The sequence below is a fragment of the Chaetodon trifascialis genome, chromosome 1, assembly GCF_039877785.1.
Source record: "Chaetodon trifascialis isolate fChaTrf1 chromosome 1, fChaTrf1.hap1, whole genome shotgun sequence".
Taxonomy (NCBI): Eukaryota; Metazoa; Chordata; class Actinopteri; order Chaetodontiformes; family Chaetodontidae; genus Chaetodon; species Chaetodon trifascialis.
Window position 1 is genome coordinate 27,108,368 of NC_092056.1, and position 19,200 is coordinate 27,127,567.

Below are 19,200 nucleotides of genomic sequence, written 5' to 3' on the forward strand. Positions count from 1 at the left end.
TGACTTCTCTAAATCCCTGCTATGTTTCCCTAACAGCCGATCAAATACTACATCTGCATTTCTTAGACTTGTCTGCAAGTCGGTGGGTGGTAAATTAACCTACATTCTTTTTAACAGTGGATTTGAGGCTGCCTTTCAAACTTTTCCCCTGTTTTTTGTCTCTGATGATGTAGAATGATTTTCAGCATGCCAGTGAGGCTTTCCACCACCTGCCCGGTGTCAGAGAAGTAGATCAGTGTGAGGACAAAGACTTAACCCCCCCGACACACACACACTGGCGATGTTTCTCTTGCTCTTACCCTCCCTCTCTCCTGGTTTGTCTCTTGTTGCCAGTTGCCTGTTGGGCAAGCAGCCAGACTCTGCCGCCTGTCTTTCGACCTCGGCTCTCCCTCCGAGCAAACTCACTCACTCTGTCTCCGTATTGTTGGGTCAGATGACACATACAATTATAGCTTGTTTCATTAAAGAAGAACAGTGATTAGATTTGACACCGAGGCTTTGTGGTGAAGCTTATCCCCAGTTATTGGGGCGGTGGGGGCTGATCGACCAGCGCGATGGTGGTCCTGGCAAGAAGCAGGTGCTGCGGGTCAAGGAAGAGGAGGGGGAGGGGCATGATGACAAAGGTTTATGGTCATAATAAAACCGGTGACGGGAAAAAAAACACAATATCTGATAGACATCTCATCCTTTGCTTATGTGTGTGTTTAAAATGTTTGACAGGACATCTGCAAGTCGCTGTGGTGTCATCGCACAGGGCACCGGTGTGAGACCAAGTTCATGCCTGCTGCAGAAGGCACCAGCTGTGGTCCTGACATGGTGAGGAAATGTCTCCTTGTTCTTGTGAAGGATCACAGCAGTGAGTCACTCATTATGCTGCCAGACAATTTTACTTGACCACCGCACTAATTAGACAGCATGCATACATTTCTAATTAGCCATAGATGGACAAACCTGCACCTAACAGTTTCTAATTTGGATCCATAATATGCTTTTGCATATGAATGAGCATAGAGATTCAACACATTGAAGAGCATAAAGACATCTGGTGCATGGAACATCAGCTGTCAGATGATTAGTTTTAAAGGAGTAGTTCGACATATTGGGAAATTTCCTTAAAAGTCTAACTATTCCTATAAACAAATCCCCTGTTAGTCAGACATATTTAAGAGAAAATGAGGGCAAACCTTAAATTTACCACCCCACTGTAGCCTGAAAACGCACATCACAGTTTACACACAGACTTCCTTAATTAACTTTGATCTAAAGTGCTTGCTGTAGCTGTGAGTGCACGCACTCTTTCTGTGTAATGAGAGATTACAGTACTGCTGACATTTAGGGTGGTTCAGATAAACTGTTGATGTTTACTACCTGTCTGAACATCTGACTGCTGATTTCTCTCCACATTCAGCGTTGTTGCAGTGATGTGTTCCCACTCTGCAGTAATTCCTGCAGTGACTAAAATGTTAAATGTTGTAATAAACCATAATTGTCCTTTGAGTTAAAGTTTTCTCACTTTTTTGAATCAAAGCAAATCCTTGAAATTTTAAAAGGGAGAGTAGTAACAGGAAGAGATGTCTGAAGCTAGATTCTTTCATTTCATTGTCAGTTCTCCCAGCTGCACATGGAACGGCCAAACCTCTTCACATATCGAAATATGATATCATAAGGCAGAGAGAGAGGTGGCGATGTGTGTGAGTGCAGTGTTTGGCTTGGACTGGCTCAGGTGTGGTGTATGTGTATTTGTCTGTATGTGTGTGTGGTTTGGCTGTAGCTAAAGAGTCAGGGTGTCCAGGTGTGGTGTCGGGCATTTGTCCAAGCCAGGAAACTCAGGAAAGAAGCCCAGGCTCAAGTACTGATAAGAAAGCTATTTCTGTGCATCTTTTTCTCTTGTTTCATTTCCTTTTCTCTCTCTTTTTTTTCAGTGGTGTCGGAGGGGTCAGTGTGTTAAATATGGGGAGCATGGTCCCAGGGCGGTCCATGGCCAGTGGTCAGCCTGGTCTCAGTGGTCTGACTGTTCCAGAACCTGTGGAGGGGGGGTCATGTACAGAGAGCGCTCTTGCAGCAGCCCAAGGTATACACACACACACACACACACACACACACACACACACACACACACACACACACACACATAATCATCTGTCAGTCTAATTCACCACCACCTTTTTAATGCGGTTAACTTGCCAAACAGATGACAAAGTGATTCATGTTGTCATGCTGCAGTTCCTACAATGAAAATCTGAGTTGCAGTTTGGGCCAGAAAGTAATTCTTGAAAGTTGCATGTCTCAAAATCCTTCCTTTCTGAACACCTGAAAGTTCCATCTGCCAGGTAGCTGTCAGCACACACACACACACACACACACACACACACACACACACACACACACACACACACACACACAAACACGCACACATTCGCCTGATAACGGCTCTCATCAGTCAGGCTGACAGTCCAGACAGACAGACTATCTCTCCCCGTGTGTCCAGACGAGGAAAACCTCCTAATAGCATGCTCTTTTCTCTGAAAGCTGCCAAGACAGGCAGCAAGCATTCCCTATTGCTGCTCACTCACACAAAAATAATTCTACATAATTCTGCAGACCCAGATCCCAGTGTGCATGTCTCTTTGTTAGCAAAGGGCTCTGTGCATGTCATTACATGAACGCGAGAGGTCTTCAGCTTTGGTGTTGTCTTTCAGAACAGATGTACAGTCCCTCCTTGTTATTCCCCAGAACACTTTGGAGATTTATTAGATGATTTTAGAGCTTTATTTCACTGTCATCCAATAGATTATTAGATTTATTTTGTTCTGTCACTATGGAGCGATCAGCTTATTGATTATGTCGTTGTGCAGTGCCTCCACAACACTGGCCCTTTTAATTTGATACAGGATGAAAGGAGAAGGGACTAAATTCCTGATCATTCAGGCCTCTCTTCTGCCTTTAGTATGTGTAATCCATAGACCAAAGGCAGTCTTACAGAGGTCTTGTTAGGCACTGACATTATGTTGCAATTGCATGCAGTGCTTGAGCAAGTTTTGTTTTTATTAAGGGTTTAAAGTCTTCTCCTTGAAGAGTATGTGTGTATATAAGCAATTCCCATCATACTGTAACTCAGGAACAGTCTCGATGGGGGATGGCATAATTAATTAAAAGTGTTTTTATTTCACTTGTGCCATAATCAACGAGAGACAAAGTCAACACAAATTCCTCGAGAGCACCTCTAATGTTTCTCCTGGATGTGTTTCTTGCCAGCTCTCAAGAAAATTTTAAGCACTTTTGATATTTAGTTAGGGGTTTAGTTAGATTTAGTTAGGGGTCTGCTCAGCTAATGCTTAGCATAGCTTATCCTAATGGCTCAACCTATGGCTGCAGAACTGATATTCCTGTATGAGCACACTCCACACATAATCCACAATATAAACAGACACTCATACCAGTTTCCAGTAGGATCATGGCTCATGGTTAACATCCACAGCGACTGCACCACTCTGATTGGTGGATGAATCTCAAAAATTATCAAAAAGAATCTGCTGTTCATTTTTTTGTTAATGATTACCATCATTTAGGAATTTGTCATTGCAGGTTAGATCAGAGTGGCATATCACATCCAATGCCATATGTCTGCACACAGACTTGTATGTCTGTGTGTGTTGAAGTGCAGGTAAGATGTTTTTGTCAGACAAAGATACAGTTGCTCTCTTAATTAGAGCTGCACCTGTATAGTGTCTTTTAGCCAAGTAGAGTCTGCATATGTATGTGACTTGAATGTCAAAATGACTTCAAATCGTCATCTTTTCGTCTCACATAATCATTTAAACAACCTCTATGGCTGTGAAATACGGTACATAAGAGCCTGCACTGAGTCACCGCTGGAAAAACTAACAGGCACACCTGAACAATATGATACATTTTAGAATTAGCCTCGAGACATTAGAGTCAGAACGGTCAGTGCTTATGAACCGACTGACATTTCAACTGCTTACACTCCACTTCAACTGACACTTCAACTGCACTGTTCTGTAGCTCTACTGACAGTTAACTAATTTCATTGTTCACTCTTCAACTGACAATTTCAGCTGCTTTCAGTGATTACGCTTCAACTGACATCTAAACCCATTTTAAAACTCACACTTAAACTGACATTTCAAGGCCTTTCAAGTTTCAGGTTCTCATCTTTACAACAATAAAAGTTTCCATTGACTTCAGCTCACACTTCCAGGTCAGTTTATCACCAAACACTTTGATGATTTCAACCAGTAATCAACTGAATCTTCAACTCCTTTCAGCACTTTCGCCCCAACTGATGCTTATATTTTTATTGCTACTACAACTTCATTCAGCATTAAACTTTAACTGAATCTTGAGATTCTTTCCCTTTTAAATGCCCGTTCAGCTTCTTTCAGCGTTTGTATATTGACTGCCACTTCAACAATGACTTCAGCTCTCTCAGTATGCAGCTATTTCAAATGTTTACACACAAATGTGTAACTGCAAGCATATTGAAATTTTCTTGAGAAAAAGTTTCCTTTCTCCCTTCATATCCCCTCCATTAAGAGCCTGTTGAGATATTCAAACACTTCTACTACTGAATGTCATCCTCTTTACTCCAATGGCTTCATCACTGCTTACTTAACAACTGGGCAGACACTGATGTGGCTGTTATGTCCATCACAGCCAACTCGTCTCCTAATCCCTGTGAGGCATCAAAGAGCAAAAAGTTTTCAGAAGCCAACTGGCCCTCATATGATACACATTATACACCATGACTGGCAGACCATAAAGGGCCACAGAGCCCTTTAAACAAGGTTAGCTGTCAAATTCATTTATCATTCCTCTGGCAGTGAGGAGTACTTTGCAGCAGCAGCCGCTGAGATATGGGTTGATGCAGCTAAACTGTGAGTTATGGGTCAGTGGGACAGAGAGGGGATAGAAAGATGGTGGGGGCTGTACATTAAATCCAGTAATGCCAAGTCATGATACCATTACCAAAATACGTTCAATGGTCCACATAGATTTAAAATCTATGAGAACTCTCATGTCAAGAGAGTCTTAATATGGCATCTCTCCACTTCCCTGACTATCACAACACACACCTCCACAAAAAGAATTCAGCCACCCAAACAAACTCAGACCATATCCCAATTGCAGCATGTACCCCTGAGTCACGTTTTAGTCCCTGACTCATGACATTGAGACTGTTTGTCCCCAGTAATCTCTGCGATTATTTTGGCAGGGTCCCTGTGCTCTTAATCTGAGCAGAACAAGAAGGATTAGCCTGAATCTGACTGCTTGTCTCCAAGGTCATCTTCACCCCCAAACCGGGTGTAGGCTGTCCTCCTCAAAGATCACTGATGCTTTGTAAACATATAGATATGTATACATATATGGATGTGAATCCATGTCTCAAACTAATAAAATGGGTGACATTACAGATATGACAGTTTCTTGTACTCGTTCACCTCCACCCTCCTACAAAATCTTCACTCAGCAGGAGCAGGAGTCTTAAAATCCTTCATTTGATTGTGCACAAACCCATCCATTTTATGAGGCCAGCATGTAGCTTTTGCTCTGTAAAAGAGTTCTGTGGGATCAGCCTATTAAAGCCTTACCTTCTAGGAGCTGCTTCAAGATGGAATATGAATCGTCTCGCCTTCCCTCCCTCCCTGCACCTCCCTCCATTCCCTGTAGACCACCTGCCAGATCAAACACAGTCACTCATCCTAATCCTCACCAACAGGCCTAGAAGATTACGTTCACAATCTTGACCTGGTTTTGTGGGGAGCACATTTTGTCACACACTCAATTTAAAGAGAGTGGGGTGCACGAGGAGGGGGCAATGGTGCTTAGATAGGACCTTGTCTTGTGAAGTCTCTCAGTAGACTTGTAAAGGTGTTGTTAAAGGCGTTAGGCCCATAGCAGAGCAGCAGGACGTGGATCCATGTGGGCAGGCAGGGAGCAGGTGACTCCAGAAGAAGACAAGACATAATGACCTTTGACCTACAGGAGCTCAGTCTCAGCTTCTGTCTCCGGGCAGATTTACCAGGCACCTGGGACATTTAAACATCCTTAAAGGTCCTGCAGGCTATGTTGGTGTTGGAGTGTAGAGAGAAAAGAGGAATGAGTCAAACACAAACTGAAAACTTGTCATATCTGGTTTCTGTCTGGTTGTTGGCTGTTACAGTTGGAATGATATGGGATGATCTAGGAAGAGGAGAGGAGCAGGGAAGGTTAGCAAGAGCAGAGGAAGTGAAACCAGGAGTGTAGTGAATCCTAACATTCAACTCCCTTCTCAAGTAAACTGTCCCTCTTTAATGCCTCTGATCAAAAGGCCTGGACTGCCGGAGAGTACGGTGTAGTCCCCCACCAGTCTGCCATAAGCACATTACCATATGTGCTGCATTTGTCTGCCACTAAGTCTTAATAGGATCAGGCATACGAAAACCTGGGCCAAACCCCCCACCACCAAGGGAAGTAAGATCGGCACCAAGCAGAGACACACACACACACACACACACACACACACACACACACACACACACACACACACACACACACACACACACACACACACACACACACACACACACACACACCTTGAATGGAGCTCTATCATTCTTGGCAGCTATGTCACTGTTTGATTGAGTCCAGGTTGGAGTTGAAGAAAAATGCAGTGAAGCTACATGCATTTTTGCTTCTGGTTTTTGTTGCTCACATTCATTTCATGCTGACTTTTTCAATGCTGCTGTGCTGGTGGAGGAAACTCAAAAGAAAAATGCCTCAAGTTGTGTTCTCTTGGTGTTTACTGTTTCAATTAGACACTTTTTCAGTACCTTTTCCAAGTGTTTCATTACATTGTAACACTTGGTGGATTGTTTGTAGTGGACGTTTGATCCACATGGTTCCCCAGTCTGTGTGTTTGCAGGCCACCGCAAGAAGCTAAACTCAATTTCCTCTGCTGGTGGTTGTCTTCCTGGTGGAAGTTTAGAAAGCCTGGGAAGTCAGAGGAGGCACCCTAATGTTTACTGAATGTCAAGACTCTGCTTGTCTTCTTGTAACAAGTGGTGATTGCTTTTATCATTTAAATTGAATATTACAGCCCCATTACCTGTTTATGTTTTGTACCAGCTATTCCCGTGTGGTTAAAGAAGTGTTGATTTGCTATGGCATGGAAACATCTGACAGGGCATCCAAACTTCCTTTGACAGTCCTATTTTAAACCAACACAAACTTAAATCCCGTTGCTCCAAAACTTAAAAGTCTAATTTCCACTTTGATCATGGTTATTTCAACAAGAAAAGATAAGATGGTGTCATTTTGATGAAGTAAGGCGACACTCCTGTTATAGATGAAATCTTGGAGAGAAAGCCTTAAATGATAATATCTTGCATTTTATTATCCTCTAACAGACTGTGTGTTAGTTCATTAGTCACGCTGATTGGGAGATGCCAGTGAGAAGAGTTCTTTTGTGAAGCAGTTCAGCTTCTCTGTGTAATTTTCTTAGAAACAAACAAAGGTTAAGTCACATTGTTTCTCACAAAAATGTTCGATTCATTTTTCTGCCACATTTGCAAATTAATTCAGTCAGTGTGTTAGGGCTCTCTTGTTGGGTTAGTGAACCCTGTATGCACTCTTTCCATTAGTCTGCCAAACAGCAGTAACAGTGGAATTCAGACAAGCAGAGTTTGTTGCTATTATACCTCCCAAACTTATGATGGTGTCACAGGTGACGTTATTTAAAGTCCGTGTGGGTGCAATGTCCAAGGCTTAAGGGGGACATTGGAACTGAGACCCTGTTATCACCTGTGTTTCGTAGTTTGCAGTCTTCTTCTTCTTTGCTTTCTTCTCATGTTGGTGCCACCAATTGTTCATTGGAATAGTGTGAAACCGATAGCAATGTAGAATATCGCCCTTGCTCATGCCCGATACATACCTTTAACTGTACACATGTATCTTGATATTAGAGCTGTATGAGGCAGTTCTTCACAGTCCTTCACGCATTGTACGCCTTGTTCCTTGATCAGCTGGCTTTGTTTTGTCTGTATTGCAGTATTACATTTAGGGGCTTTTTTTAAAAATTGGCTTGTTGATATGTTAGTAAAGGATAGTTCAGATCTTTAATCATATTTCTCTTTGCCCCTCTTCATGTTTCCTGTCTTGTCTTGTCTTCCATGCAGGCCACAGAACAATGGTAAATTTTGCTCAGGCTCAAGCCGTCTCAACCAGCTGTGTAACACTCGGCCATGCCCTCTTAACGCTGTGGACTTCCGGGCCCAGCAGTGCGCTGAGTACAACAGCAAGCCCTTCAGGGGCTGGTACTACAAGTGGAAGCCCTACACCAAGGTGGACGGTAAGGTTTGTCAGTTGATATAAGACCCAACTTGTACAAAGTCAGTTCAGTGCTGTGGTTCATTTAAGTATAATTTGCCCTGATTATGTTTTAGATGTGCTTTTTCTTTAGTCTGTTTTTGAGAGCTGAAGAATATTTGCAGATCTTTAAATCTTATAGATTATCTTAATAGATTCTACTATGAAGAGTAAGTACTTCTACTAGTTATGAAGTGTGTATTCTTGGTACATATTGCACAAGAAAAGAAACCTCATTGTTCCAGGGACACAGCGCTGCTAAAAAAGGCAGAGAATTGCAGATTGCTCTGGGCAAGTTTTTTCTTGTCTCAGTTCTGTAGATATTTTACGTTCTGCACCCCGCTGTACTCTGCTGGTCCAAATCGGTTTTATAAAGTGTTTCTGTAATGCCAACCTCTATTAACTGCTGCAATGATTATGGCCAAAAAGCTGGAGGAAATGATCACTCTGTGTAATATGCATGGGAGACATGTAGCCACCTGCACCCTTTGACACAGTGGGGATAGATTTAAAAAGAAAGCCTACGGGCCGGCTTTGTTACACAGAGCGAGGGAGAGATAGAGAGAGAGAGAGAGAGAGAGAGGGCAATGAAGGAGAGCAGCGTGTTTGGCCGTCGTCCCAGGCCTGTTTAAGCTGTTGATGAATAGGAGGTGATGTAGAGAGGAATAGATTCTGAACTGCCTTCTTGGACTTTGGGCCAAGTCACCTTCAACGTCATTTATTTTAATCAAAGATGGCTGTAGAGACTTATCTGTGATAACTGATCTGAACTACAAAATAAACCTGTAGCCCCTCAAGAATACCCATGGGTGCATTCGTAGTCAGTTCCTGTCTTGTCCAATTCAGTCTCAGCAGGAGCTGTACACACTACATGTGTAACAGGTTGCAGTATAGTAGCCACAGTAACTTCAAATTTACCAGGTCATAGAAGAACTTTGGTGAATCTGTAATATTAAGTGGCATCTTCCAAACAATTTGCACTATTTGCTGGTGCTACATTTTTTCCTGACACCAGTGTTACTGTGTATATTTGTATGTTCTATGTGCAGACGAAGACATCTGTAAGCTGTACTGCATTGCAGAAGACTTTGACTTCTTCTTCGCCATGTCCAGCAAGGTCAAAGACGGTACCTCCTGCTCTGACCACAAAGGAGATGTCTGCATTGATGGAGTCTGTGAGGTATAGTACATTGTCTGGATTCACAGAGCTGCACAGTAAAACTTTGCTTTCATTCTAGCTTTACTGGTAGAGAAATGAGATCATTTTTGACATGACAGAACATAGCAAAAGCTTTTTGTTCTTGACTGTCACAAAGCTGCACGTCCAGATAAATCAGTATCAGAATTGAGTGTAATGCAGTATAGTTTTGGATGGATGAGTTAGATTTGCAGTTGCACCACCTGCTATGAAAAGAAGCCAAATGTTGGAGAAAGTTCAGATGTTTATGAAAACTTACAGAGCCAGTTCCTTGACCTACTGTACTCGTTTTCCTGCAGTGCAAAGTATGATTACAGTCAACATTTTTGGTGTGTTAACATTCTGTTTCACTTCCAAATAAGATATTTCAATAATTGGGTTAAACTGGGGGTTTGTTTAAAATCTGTGTAGTTGCTGAAAGCAGTCATCTTGATGCTACACATACAGTCCTTTAAGGACATTGAATTTCTTTCAAAATGCATTAGGGCACATGAAAAAGGCGCACGAGTCATTTTTTTTGTTCCGGGAAGTAAAAATGGATCCTGTTTGTCCTGGCACAAATCTACCTCAGCGTATTAATTGCAGCACACCACATGTGTGCAGGTGTTAAAAACCTAATGGAGTGCATTGAGAGATGGGGAATTTCCCTTACTTTGTTTCAGTATTTTGTCTGTCTCTAATTTATTACATATGAGACTAATGGTGCATCATCCCACCATGGTGAGTGTATGGTTATTTTCCATATAATCCAGAAGTCAGTAGTTATGTGAAAAACCAGATCTTGACAAAGATGGAATTAAAATTGTTCCTGGATTGTCACGGTGCATTTGTGTATTTCATTGACAAGAGTATTTGTAAAAAAAGATCTTAAAATAAGATTAATTAGTACTGATATCTTCTTAATTCTAGCTCTGTCCACATTGATGGCATTTGTGTTTTTGTGTGTGTGCAGGCAGTAGGCTGTGATCAGATTCTGGGCTCCAAGGCCTCTCTGGATGCCTGTGGGGTCTGTAAGGGAGACAACTCCACTTGCAAGTTCTTCAAGGGCCAATACACCCTTCAACACAGGGCTAATGGTAAGTTTGTCTTTGTCTTTGTTGTGTGTCTGTGCATTAGTTCGCATAAACATAGTCATTCTGCAAGACAACAGGAAACTAAAGCGGACAGACAAAGAGAGACAAACCCATGCATAGACTCTTGCATGTAATCCCATTTCATAATGGACTGATTTACTTCATCCATGTGCAATAACACACATAGAGCAAAGATTAAGGTGTGTATTATGAGGTAAAGCAGGGATGATGGCTTTGCATGCATGGATGCAGGACTGTGTGATGAAACATCACATAAGAATTAGAGAAGAGCAATAAATAAACAAATATCCAGCATGACTCAGCATTGACTTTTGGTCCTTCTCCCTTTTTCCTCAGAGTATTACTCCATGGTAATAGTCCCAGCTGGGGCACGAAGCATTCGGGTTCAGGAAATGGAAATCTCCACCAGCTACCTGGCTGTCCGCTCCCTGAAGAGGAGGTACTACCTGACCGGGGACTGGACTGTGGACTGGCCGGGGAAGTTCCACTTTGGTGGGACCGTGTTCGACTACCAGCGCTCTTTCAACAAGCCGGAGAGCCTGTATGCCGCTGGACCTACTAATGAGACGCTAGTGTTTGAAGTAAGCCGCTGCTGCTGGGTGATGTCCGTTTGTGGCAATTGACAGTGACAGGGTCCCTGGCAGAGTTGCCGCGCCTCTTTTTCTTATGCCTGGATATGAATAGACTTAGAAGAAAAAAGAAGTTTGGGTGGTAGGGAGAACAGGGGTGGTAGTAGCTGTCTGCAGTGCTTCTGTGGGGGATTAATTGGTGATTTGTTATGTCAGGGATAAACTGGGGATGGGTTGGCTGTGTGGAAGGCTTTAATCAGGAAAATCTTGAGCTTTTGGGGTGGATCAAACAGCCTGTCCTATTCAGAGCTGTCGTCTTTGTGAGTGACAGAGAGAAAGAAAGAGAATTTGAGAGTAAAAAGTTAGGCGAGGATTAATTAAAATCAAAGCCAACAATTTAAATGGTCAGTTAACCCAGAACACACTTTTCATAGGGGCTTGTTCTTTGCTCATGTTGTTCAAATGGTTCAAATGGTGTGTTCAGACAGTTTGCATTATATGCAAACATATACTGCTTTTAAAGTTCACTTCTACCTGAACATAAATAAAAACTAAAATCTACCTGGACAGATACTAGCAAGCGTTGGTGAGAGAATATGTTTTGTGTAATTCTGTTGAACCAATCCTTTAAGCATCAATAGGCTGACAAGAAAAATAACGTATTCATCAGAAAGAGGGAGATGTGGCGCAATTAGTCTAAATCAGCCTTTGTGCCACTTTCGCTATTCAGCTCAGTCTCACATGGCAGAAGCTTGCCCTTGTTTATACGCGGTTCAGTTTCTTGGTACTGCTGGCTCCAGTGTAAGCAGGGTCACGTGTTTGTCCACGTACACATACTCAAAGCCGTGGATGTGGCCCCTATGGCCGCTGAGCTCCAAAGTGCTTTGTTGCAGCCATGTGATTCGAGGCTAATAGAGCGAGAAAAATCCCTAAGTCAACTGCCCTTTAGAAGCAGGGATGAAAAGTATAAAATCAGATGGCTGCTTGGAGTGAGATGTTCTGCATAATATAGGAGGAGATTTATGAGCTGATGGTACTTTTTTGCCCTACATTTGTAATAAGTGGTGTGTCAGCAAGCAAAGCTTCGAGGGGAGGGCGAGTCTTTACCTGTCCTGAAGCAGCAGAATGTGATGCTGGACAGGCGGATCCTCCTGAGAGCAAAACTAATATTCTACAAGTGGCTGAGTCATTATCCTTATGACTTGGTAGGTTTAAGTGAATGGTGGTGGGATGTGTGGGATGTTCTTCCCACATAACTTTGTCAGCGAAAGCATTTATTTTCTCTTGAACTATGAACCCAGGCCGTGGAAACAGAAGTGGAAACCAGGTGAAGAGTAGACTTTTGTTTTTTCTCCCCCCTCGATTATGGGTGAAGTGTTAGTCATGTAAAAGCTAGTCTCCCCTCAGTCCCTTGGGCTACTGAAATACTGCGGTTAAAGCGGGAATGATTGGCCTGTAAATCCAAGAGGAATAGCAGTGTGATATTTCCAAAGTGCTTGGCTAGTCACTTGTTTGACCATCAGGAAATGTCTGAGTGTTTTTGTAGCTATTTTAGAAAATAGACTTATGTTTGCGGAGTAGCTGCTGTTGTTGGCAATTGAACTGCCCATTGTTGTTTCCCTCTGCAAGATGAATGCTTGCAGAGATGCAGACTAGTAACAACAATCTAATGTTATCATTCCAGGAAGAGGTTGCAGGATAGATTTTATGACTGTTTCTTAGCAACTTTGCAAAAATGTCTGCTTTGCCAATGTATGCACTCTGTAATGCCACAGTCTTCAAATTCAGGTTTTAGGGACGTTGTTCTGTCTGTCACTTTGATCTTGCCTGAAATATCTGAACAACCAATACATCGATTGCCGGGAAAATTTTGTCCAGATATTCATGGTGTCCAGAGGATGAATCCTGGTGGCTTTGGAGATTGACTTTTCCAGTAAATTCATCAGCATGTATAATTGTCTTGGTTCAAGTTTGACCTGCAGAGCTTAGTTTCCTGTGCAATGAGGGATCATTAGGGACATTTTGGGCGCGCTGACTTTAGTTTCTCAAGGCTAAACTATTGGTGTTGCTTACAGCCGACTGTCGGACGGTTTGCATTTCTTGCGCTGCATGGTTGAGATATCACTGCATTCGCACCACTTAGTTTGGTGAGTACAGTGTTAGCATAACCGATAGAAACAATTATTATTATTATTATTATTGTTATTACCCAAGTTGTACTATACTTTGAATATTCTTTGAAGAAGGGACTTTGCTGAGTCTGCCAGTGCTCCCCCTGCCTGTCCGTGTGTCCCAGTCATACATCTGTCCAGCAGAGCACTCAGCAGTAGTATGCCGCTGATCTGCAGATGACATGAGCATAATCTCTATAAGTATGTCCTGTAATTACAAAAAGGAGAAAGAGGTTGATAGAGAGAGAAGGATGGGGGTGGGGAGTGAGATTAAAAGATTAAGAATTCTGCAATTGAACTCTTTGGACGTGAGAAGTTAAGGTCAGGACACAGGGACTTTAACTGCAAATGAAAAGATTCAAATGAGTATTTTCTTTTTCTCGTTTGCTGATCTTCATCTGTTTCACACATTGTACCTAACTGCTGCTGTCACAGAAAAAGTGAGAGAATACATGGGGGAGGGTGTACGCACCAATCACTCCCAGACTCTTACCCAGCTTGAAACTCTCAAAGAAAAACAAATGTTGAGGAGTGTGAGCATAAACTGTGACAAGGTGCTCACATCTGCACAGCTGCTCAGCTGGTGGGGGGTGGGGTGGGGGGGAAGAAGCAGCTAACAAGAGGAGGAGTAGGGAATTGACATAACATATGGCTGAGGTCTCAGTGGATCCCAAACAGGCTTATTCCCCCTGAAATGACATTCTTGTGGTATGACGAGACGAGGTCATGCCAGTCCAGAGCAAAGCATGGTATGTCCTCAAGTGAGACTGATGTCTGTGTCAGCCTCCTGCTAATTCATCATCATCTCACATGACTTGATGAGTGGTGTGGTGGTTGGATTGTAAAAACCAACACACTCTGTGGTCTGATGTTGCACTGTAGGAAGACCTCATCCTGAATTTTTCTCTCGAAATATATGTTTGTTTCTTTCAATATATGTGATTTTTTTAATGAACCAAAACAACACAATTAAATATTTGCAGTCATAGGAAATAAAAGCTCTTCAGGTCCTGCAAACATTCACCATTAAGAAACAATTCTGCAACTTAGATCCAAAGAGAAGATGATAACTCAAGCCAAGTGAGTGCAGGACTATTTCACTGCCATGTTAAAACATGTGGACAAAGAAACTTTTACAGAATACATTTATTTCCATGGCAAGTTTGATCACTCTTGAATCACACTTGTCTCCTAATGTATTTTTATATTTAGCACATTTCAAGTGTTTCATTTAAAGCATTTTTTGACACTGTATTTGAACTAACAGGACAGTGAGTGGTAGAGCTGATTTTTTTCCTGAACTCTAGGTATCCACATTGTTAAGTCTGGCCAAGCAATATGGATTCTTCAGCCAAAATATAGCTATGCAGACTATTTTCTTGTTAAATTTTAACTTACCTCAAAATATTGGAGATCGGGTTGGAAATCAGTGGGGTTTACTCAAGGTTACTGTTACACTTTCTCTTCATGCTGTTTCTGTGGATAGTAATTTGTGTTGTCAGGTCAGATAAGGCTCATTTATGTGCTGGCTGTAGAGGTTTGGAAGATACTTTCAAATTCACAAGGGCAGTGTGAGTTCTTGTTGGACTTTGGTTCATAGTACGGGGAGGTAGGTAGGATATTAGTCTTTGTGGTTATCAGTTTGGCTGTTTATCTGTCAGGCAAGGGATGCAGTGGTTACAAACTTGCAGAGGAGACAAGTTTGGATATGTCCGTGATAATTGTTTGTAAGTTGGCGTCTCTCGTGGCCGACAGTGGATTCAACACTGTGGATGGCTTAGCAAAGAAAGATCAATCATTTAGAAAGTGTCAAAGCTTCAAGGATGTGTAAGTCCCCTATTAAAGGGATTACCAAAAAAAATATCCTGCTGAATGATGTTTATAAAGCTGCTGGTTCACATGATTGGCGGTTAAGAGAGAGAGCAGGAATGTTGGTAAGAGTCGGTTTGCTTGGATAAGCATAAAATCCCAGTGTGGTTAGTGGTGGCAGTTGCTTCATGGTAGTGGGTTTGGTTGGGGTAGATTGCATCAGCAAAGGAAGTGTGGGTGTTAAAGTTTTGCCAGTTCTCATACAGTTTAGTAGAGACCAGGGCCACAATTTCATCATTTTAGGCTAGACCTCCTCACGTTTGCAGGGGGGCACAGTCCTACACAGTGTACAAATGTTAAATTTTGGTTTGACTTGTGGCAGATAGTCAAGGACATGTTGATAGTGTGGCTGAGGGAAGAGTGGTACCTCTGTAGCACCCTAATAAGACTTTTTGCATTTAATCTTGAGGCACATTAGACAATCTTGTGTTTGAAGTTTATGTTTGTTTATTATCTGGATTTGGGTGGCTAGTAGGCATTGATGGTATATTTTTGCAAAAGAATGGATAGGACTTTATGTGCTTGGTGTGAAATTTAGCAAATCTTTGGATCCAATGTCTGTAATCAGTGCTTGGTGGTGTGACCTAAATCAAAGCATAATCTGTTTCTGCACTTGGATGCACTTGGTTTCAGAGTTACATAGATTATTCTTATCAGTGCAGAATAATGTGCACAGCAGGTTTAAACATGCAGACCTAATTCAATGTGATTAAACTGAAGCTTTTGCTGGGTTTTGAATGACAACCATATAGACAACACATGACATGAACAGACAAGCTTGTTTTAGTGCATGGCTTTTAAAGTCTGACATTTGGCCACCCCTCAGACGAAACTGTGACAACTACTGCAACTATTGTTGGTGAGTGGGCCAGATTATCAAACCAAACTTCAGTAACTCACTTCCCATTGCTTTTAAAACATTGTCATATACCTGCCCCTTTCGCCTCACATCTCCTTGCTCGTTTCCACATAAACATCTTTCCTTTTGCTCTCCTGTCTGGAGCTGGGCCAACCAGACACATGGAACAGTTAACGTGTAGGTGATTGGTCCAGTCAGTGGAAGCGCCCCAGGACTGTTGAATGTGGATCCAACCCAGGAGGTGCTTGGCTTCCTAAGTTGGATGGTTGATGGCAGATTCCTTGTGCTGTAGGACAAACCCCAAAGAAAATACGCTTGTCAAAGCTCATTATTGCAGATATTGATAAACTTGATATGCTTGTCTGGCACTGGAATGGCTGTTGACAGTTGGTCTTAATATGATTTTGCCAAATGGATCGAGGACTAATACCCACCCAACCTGAACTAAACTGAGGTGGGCTGTAAAAGAGACACACAATCCAGAGCAGTGTTTTGAAATGGTTTAAAATGACACACAATGAGCTGACTATGTATATTCACCTCAAACAAAAATCTTCACCGTGGCAGAGTATCCTCCTGGGGTTGCTGTAATGATAGCCTGATGCTTCTTCTGTAATCGGTATGTCTGCTTTCATTCATCCGTTAGTCTCTGTTTGACTTGAAGGTCCAAATAAATCTCCTGTAAAGAAAAAGGTAAGTGAGAATCTCCAGCCAGTGTAAAGGATGTGGTAAAAAAGAGCTAACTCTCGAAAGAAAATTGTCCCTCACATGTGCACTGTGCTGTCCAAATAAAATGACCTTATACTGTAATAATGTGGTCAGCCAGTTTGGACTAAAGACGGAACAAATTGTCTAGAGCCTTCTGGTTAGTGGGTAGTAGGTCAAACAGCTCAGTGGGACCTTAATGGCTGAATCAGGCAGTCACGTTGACAGTGGTCTTACCTTTAGTCTCTTGCAGTGGAATCCATAACATATGGGCCATTTGTTTCTCATCTTCTTTCACTGCACTCCTGTTTGCCTGTTTTTGTTTAGACAGTATAGACAAACCGTATAGATACTTTGAGTTCACCCAGTACAGAAGAAAATAATGTGAAATATTCAAATTTTTTGCATTTGTTTTACAGATTGTTATTTACTGTGTTTGAAATTATGGCAAACAGTCAGTCCAAACATTATGGCATCCTTACGGTATCCTCTCAACCTCTTTTCATTTTGGACTGTCAGTCAGACAAAACAAGCAATTTTAAGATGTCATCTGCATTTAGACAATTGTTAAGGGCAACTTTTATTATTATTCATTATTTCCTTCATTATTTCCTTTTTTTTTTTTTTTTTTTTTCAGAAATAACACAATTATGATTGATGTTTTAACATGCTGTGATTCATTATCTTAGACTCCACACTGAAGTGGAATTTTCAGCTCCCCTACATTGCTTTCTAGGTTCTTTCGGCCTCAATATAAAATACATTTTCAACAAGTTTTTTTCACCATCATCTGCTGTTTAATATCCTCCGTGCTGTGATGTGTGTGTGTGCACTTAGCAGACCTGGGCCAATGTAAAATGGCCTGTTGTGATTGGTCCAGACTGATAGAGAAGCTCAATATATATGCTGTATTGCTGTTTTTCGAAATTGCGGGTGGGCCCAGGCCCGTTCAGCTTGCAGGATGATATATGCTCACCCTGGATGTATGCAGGTTAAAAAACAAACTACACTCCCACATGTGACACCTCTCTGACTCACTGTGTTCTTGCCTGATAGATCCTCCTGCAGGGAAAGAACCCGGGTGTGGTGTGGGAGTACACGCTGCCTCGCACTGAGAGGAAACCCGACTACAGCTGGGGTGTGGTGCGCTCTGACTGCTCCGCTCCCTGCGCTGGAGGTGAGAGTGTGTGTGTGTTTGCACGAAGGCCTGCATGTTTTTGGTTCAGTGATGAAACTAGAAGATCTCTGAGTGTTTTCATGTGTTGTGTACATGGATTGACCGTTCACAGAACAGCAATTTTCCAGTCATCTGCTGTTCCTCATCTTTAAAGCTTTTGTAGCATTACATTTCCTCTCCTGGCACTGATTAAACCCCTCTTCATCGTAATTACAAATTCAGACATTTTTTCAGTGAAAAATAGAATCCCTTCACTCCTTAAAATGGCTCAGATGTTACTTTGCACCTTTAACTTAATTTAATGTGCACAGATCTAAATTATGTCTGCCTCTATCTCCACCCGCCGCTCCAGCCCTCACCAGCAGCTCAAGCATACCTGCTCATCAAACACACAAACATCTGCTTGTTTTCTGTTTTGTCAGCTACTGTATGCTACACTATGGCAAATGGTAATGTAAGAGTAATTCAGTCATACTGTACCAGTTAAGAAAAAATAAAAAGATTCCTAAGGACAACCCCACTGTCCACCAAAGTATTTGCTTTGAATCGTCATGTAACTTGACAGGCTAACGTTGGCTAACATTATCTAGCACAGTGCAGACTTGATAGACCCAGCCAACAGATAAAACACGAGAAAAATAAACTAACCAACATGTTGGCTCATAATCACTGTGTCCCAAGGATAAATGGATGGAACAGAGTCGGGCTTCAATATACATTTTGTGGTAAAGCCCATCTGTTTTTGTGTAAAATTTTCAAAACAGAGCTCTGGAAAATGGATACTGTAAACCTGGGTTTTCTCTGGAAATTAGATTTTCAGATCCTTTGGTGGTACCGTAGCCCCATCCCACAAGCTGATGGGGTTGGTTCCTAAAGTATGTAAGCTAAGTAAACAAAGAGGGTTACATTAAAATGAAATGTGTGATCTTTCAGTTTTCCTAACAATAGTTCTAATACTTGCTTCACACTACAGTGCAAAAACATGCGGTTTCTTCAACTGATAAGAGCAATGGCTCTTTTTCTGAGATGTGCAGGTTTATCCTTTCAGCTTGTTATCATGTCACCATAGTTAAGATCCCCTCTATGAGGTTCTTGTTTTAAAATAAGTCAGTTGGGAACAAAAGTCAGACAGAGATCACTTTTTCAAATAAGACATGGAGCATAATATTATCTTAACTAGCTATCTGACTA

General features: G+C 41.9%; 1 protein-coding gene across 1 annotated transcript in view; it reads left to right on the forward strand.

Annotated features, from left to right (window-relative positions):
- adamts18 (ADAM metallopeptidase with thrombospondin type 1 motif, 18) overlaps positions 1-19,200 on the forward strand; it is a 57,242-nt gene that overhangs the window by 22,614 nt on the left and 15,428 nt on the right. Inside the window, exons 11-17 of the mRNA XM_070960607.1 lie at positions 721-816; positions 1,923-2,071; positions 8,178-8,350; positions 9,417-9,547; positions 10,518-10,641; positions 10,996-11,240; positions 17,889-18,009. Of these exons, the coding sequence (XP_070816708.1) occupies positions 721-816; positions 1,923-2,071; positions 8,178-8,350; positions 9,417-9,547; positions 10,518-10,641; positions 10,996-11,240; positions 17,889-18,009 (1,039 nt within the window). The remainder of the gene's footprint in view (positions 1-720; positions 817-1,922; positions 2,072-8,177; positions 8,351-9,416; positions 9,548-10,517; positions 10,642-10,995; positions 11,241-17,888; positions 18,010-19,200) is intronic.